Genomic DNA, 3939 nt, shown 5'->3' with positions numbered 1-3939 from the left:
CTGTGCATGCCAGTTAATCTTGCGTTTCACATGGTTATTCGGGGTTTTATTGTTATCATCAGAGACCCTGCTTGGTTCCCCTCTATAGCGGAGCTTGCATGCTACAGTGATTGATGCTCCGTTACTATCTGTGTTCTTACTAGTTCCTGGCTTCCTCATCCCAAAGGGGTTTTGTTCATATTTAAGACCGGTGAAGAGTTTATTCGAGTCTCGAGGCGTGGCTTGGCCACTAATTGTGCTCCGGACTGGTGCTCCTGCCCGCGAGTAGGCATTCCCCTGTCTTGTGATTTTCGCTTCTGGCTAAACTATCTTTGGATTAGTGTTTGCTTCTTTCCATAACTGGGATGTTGTGAGGCGTCTGAATGCATCTTTGTGCCTTTTCCTTGACTCGCCGGCCATCATTTCTGACTTCGCTGATCTCCTCTGTTGATTCTCCACTTTCTGAAAACTTTCACTTTGACACGATCTGATTTCCTGCTTTTTTCCTGTTAGGTACTACATTCATTATCTGGCCTTGTTGCTACGACTGTCGCCGACCCATCTCTTCTGATGAACTTGAGAATGCCATGGAGGGTGGACGGAATCGCTTGTAGTTGAAAGAGTGCGGGTCGCCCCAGTAGGATATTATGTTCTGCCGGACAGTCAACGACCCAGAACTTGAGTACTCTCGTTATCTGCTCTGCCCCATCATAACTGACTAGTGTAAATGGGAGCATAATTATGCCTGTTGTCCAGATGCCATGACCAGTAAACCCAATTAGCGGGCCCTGATGTGGTGGTTGGAGGTACTTTTTCCACTCGATTGGCAACCGTCGAAGGCAGTGCTCATAGATTACATTGACCCTGCTTCCATTATCAATGTATACATGCTTAGCACGTTTTTGCCTAATGAACCCTATGATGTGTAATGGGTCGTTTGGATCCCAATGTTCTGGTCGGGGATCACTTGTTGAAAAGGTTATGCTAAGCATTTTTTGAGTGTATACCGTCGTGCTGGCTTGTTGGCCTTGACAATTGCTGCATGGGCAAGGCCCAGTGATGGTTAGTATCTCTGGCCTCTTATCATGGCCCTTTCCCCCGTATTTTTGATTTCTAGGCTGGTGTTGGTCTTCATCAAATTTTGTTCTGAGCTCTTTTGCGATCTTAACTACGTTTCCAACCAGCTGCTTCTCATCTATCTCCCTTTTCAACACCGTGCATTCGGTGGTATCATGAGTTTTGCTCTTGTGGTACTCATAGAACTTGGCCTTGTCCTTGCTCTCCTTTGATAGAGCTTTGTTGATTGCATGGACATCTGCATGACTATTCTTTTTGTCATGTTTGTTGAACGGCCTGTACCTCCTTGACATGTGTCTAGAGTGGCGATTGTATTTATGTTGGTTACCTTCTTGCCTATCCTACTGAGTTGAATTTGGCCGGGACGTCGCCTCCTCCTGTTTGATGTACGTATTGGCTACAACTTTGAGATTGGCCTGCTTTCGCTCTTCTCCTTCAATTTGTCTCGGGTATTTTCCACTCGGAACTTGAGCTCGTCCCTGGATCTGGGGACTATCCCTTGCATCTTCTTAGATAGGGGCCCCAGAAGCAGACCTTGAGCGCAGGCGCCCGTCACCAGGAACTCTTCATGTCCTGTGACATTCAAGGTAGCTAACGTGAATCGATCGTAGTAGGCATGAATCGACTCTCCTTCTCTTTTCTTACACACCATCACAAATTTGGCATCCCCTTTTCCTTTCCTCAACTACATGAAGTTGTGGAGGAAAAGGAACTTCAGTTGCTCAAAATTCGAAATACTACCTGGTCTTAGAGACTTGAACCATTTTCCTGCGTTTCTTGTTAGGGTGCAGGGAAAATAGGTGTAAGAGATGTCATCGTCCACTCGTAGTTGTCGATGTGGTCATCTAGGTCAGAAGTGTCGTCGTATTTCGGCATGTTCGGTATCATCACAATCTGTGGGATCTCGTATTATAGTACTTCATGGCTGAAATTAGAGCTTGCACTTCGCATGGGGTTGTCCATGTACGATTACGGCATACCACCATAGGCCATATGCTGTTGCGCCTAGTAGGGGTTCGCGTACATCTGGTTGTACATGGCTGCTGACGAGATGTGCGGTTGATATTGTTGTAAGTTTGGCTGTGACCCAAATTGATGAAATTGCTTAATGCCCTGTTGGGTGAACTATGTATGGGTTGTCTCCCGTGTATTGTTGTGCGGACGGGTTGAATGGTTGAGAAGTCGCCATGAAAGGGGGGAATTCTGGTGCTGTTGAGAAATGGACGCCAGGTCCGTAGGAGCTGGATCCCTGGTTGATCGAGGTATGCACGCATGTGACTTGCGGCTGAGACACTTCTGGGATTGGACCTTGAGCTTGTTGTACAAACAGGTTGAACAATGGTGGTTGTTGTATGAACAGCGGCACGTGGGGCATGCCTGGCATGGTGGCGTGTGGTCATATCATCATTGAATATTGTGATTGTGGTTGAACATTGTGAAAGATCCAGATTCCGGTGCCCGAACTGTGTGGAAACGATTGTTGCTGAGAAATAGGTATCTTTGTTTGTTGTGTTGCGACAATCTATGGAGTTGTGGTTACGATTGCTTCTTGATGAGACGGGTTAACTGTTGGACGTCATAGACTGGTTATGTAGGTTTCCACCGTTTCAACTGCGGAGCTGGATGGTGTCTGTGAGACTGGCGTGCGGTTTGAAGCGTGTTCTTCCTGGATGGAAACTTGCCCTCCGTCTAACGGCTGCATTGGACGCACCGAGCTTTTCTCTGCTGTCACACCCCCAAACCGAAACGGAGGAAACATTCGGGGGTGGATGACGTCATTTACAGTATCACAACAATTGCATAATAGTAATCAAAGTACAATAACCATTACGTTAATAAAGTATAGTTTTACATTCATGTTCAAATCAATGTATACTTGACACCAAAATGTATAAAAAAACAAAAAGACATGAGTCTATGAAGCTCGGTCTTCTCAAAACCTGTGGATAACTGTTTACTGATTTCCTGAGAATACAAGTAGTTTTGAAAATAGTGTCAAAAATTAAGTTGGTGAGTTCATAAGCATGTTTGTAATTGAAATATGTCATTTGTCCTTAAAAATGTAAGTATGTTTTCCAAGAAAATCCTATATTTTATGTTGTAATGTGTTGTAGTCTTAATACCCTAAGACCAAAACGTGTAAATGTTATTGTACTCTGAGATAGTATGATGTAGTTTTAATTCATATAAAACCATGAAAATATGTTTTCTCTGTACTGGAATAGTATTTTGTATTTGTACTTGTATAAAAACTGTGTAATTGTAAGTGTCTGGATTCACCAGCTGTATTGTAAAATACTGTATTGTAGTTTCATTATTTAATAAAACTATGTGAAGTTGTTTACTTATTCATACACTAATCGTATTGTTCAATACCAAATTGTGAGTTATCATAACCATGCTTGATGACCTAATATGGCCTGAACACGATGTTCTTCAGGCGTTGCAATCGGTACGCCAATTGTCATCCCAGGCCTGCCGGCCTAACTGTAGCTAACAGTAAAGGTGCGGGATTGTCAGTCTCGTATAGATCTATACACAAGTGTCACGCTCTCCCTCCAGGAGACTCTGGTTATAATTTCAGGACTTGGTTGGTACTTAGATAAGTACGTGAAGTATGTCTCACAAATGCTATATTGACGTTTACGTGTAGAATAATGAAAAGTCCTTTTATGATAAATAACAGTACGTATATTCCATAAACTATATATATTATAGTTTATATCTTTGTTTTCTGTAATGTATTCTGAACTTGGTAATATAGTGCATATGATCCATAAACTTTACCTATTATAGTTTATATGTTTGCTTTCCGTATTGTATCTCAACTGTGTTAATGATATGTAAGTTCCATAAACTATACCTATTATAGTTTATATGTAT

At 42.7% G+C, this 3939-nt stretch overlaps 1 protein-coding gene across 1 annotated transcript; it reads right to left on the bottom strand.

Moving 5' to 3' along the window:
- Positions 1 to 488: 488 nt before the first annotated feature.
- LOC145106292 (uncharacterized) lies at positions 489 to 1349 on the bottom strand. The gene has a single exon (XM_079043301.1). It carries the CDS (start codon positions 1347 to 1349, stop codon positions 489 to 491), a length of 861 nt encoding a protein of 286 aa, XP_078899427.1.
- Between the last annotated feature and the right edge of the window lie 2590 nt (positions 1350 to 3939).

The sequence above is a fragment of the Lactuca virosa genome, chromosome 4, assembly GCF_052849685.1.
Source record: "Lactuca virosa cultivar CGN04683 chromosome 4, Lactuca_virosa_CGN04683_v6, whole genome shotgun sequence".
Lineage (NCBI taxonomy): Eukaryota > Viridiplantae > Streptophyta > Magnoliopsida > Asterales > Asteraceae > Lactuca > Lactuca virosa.
This window is presented reverse-complemented; position numbering and strand designations above follow the sequence as displayed.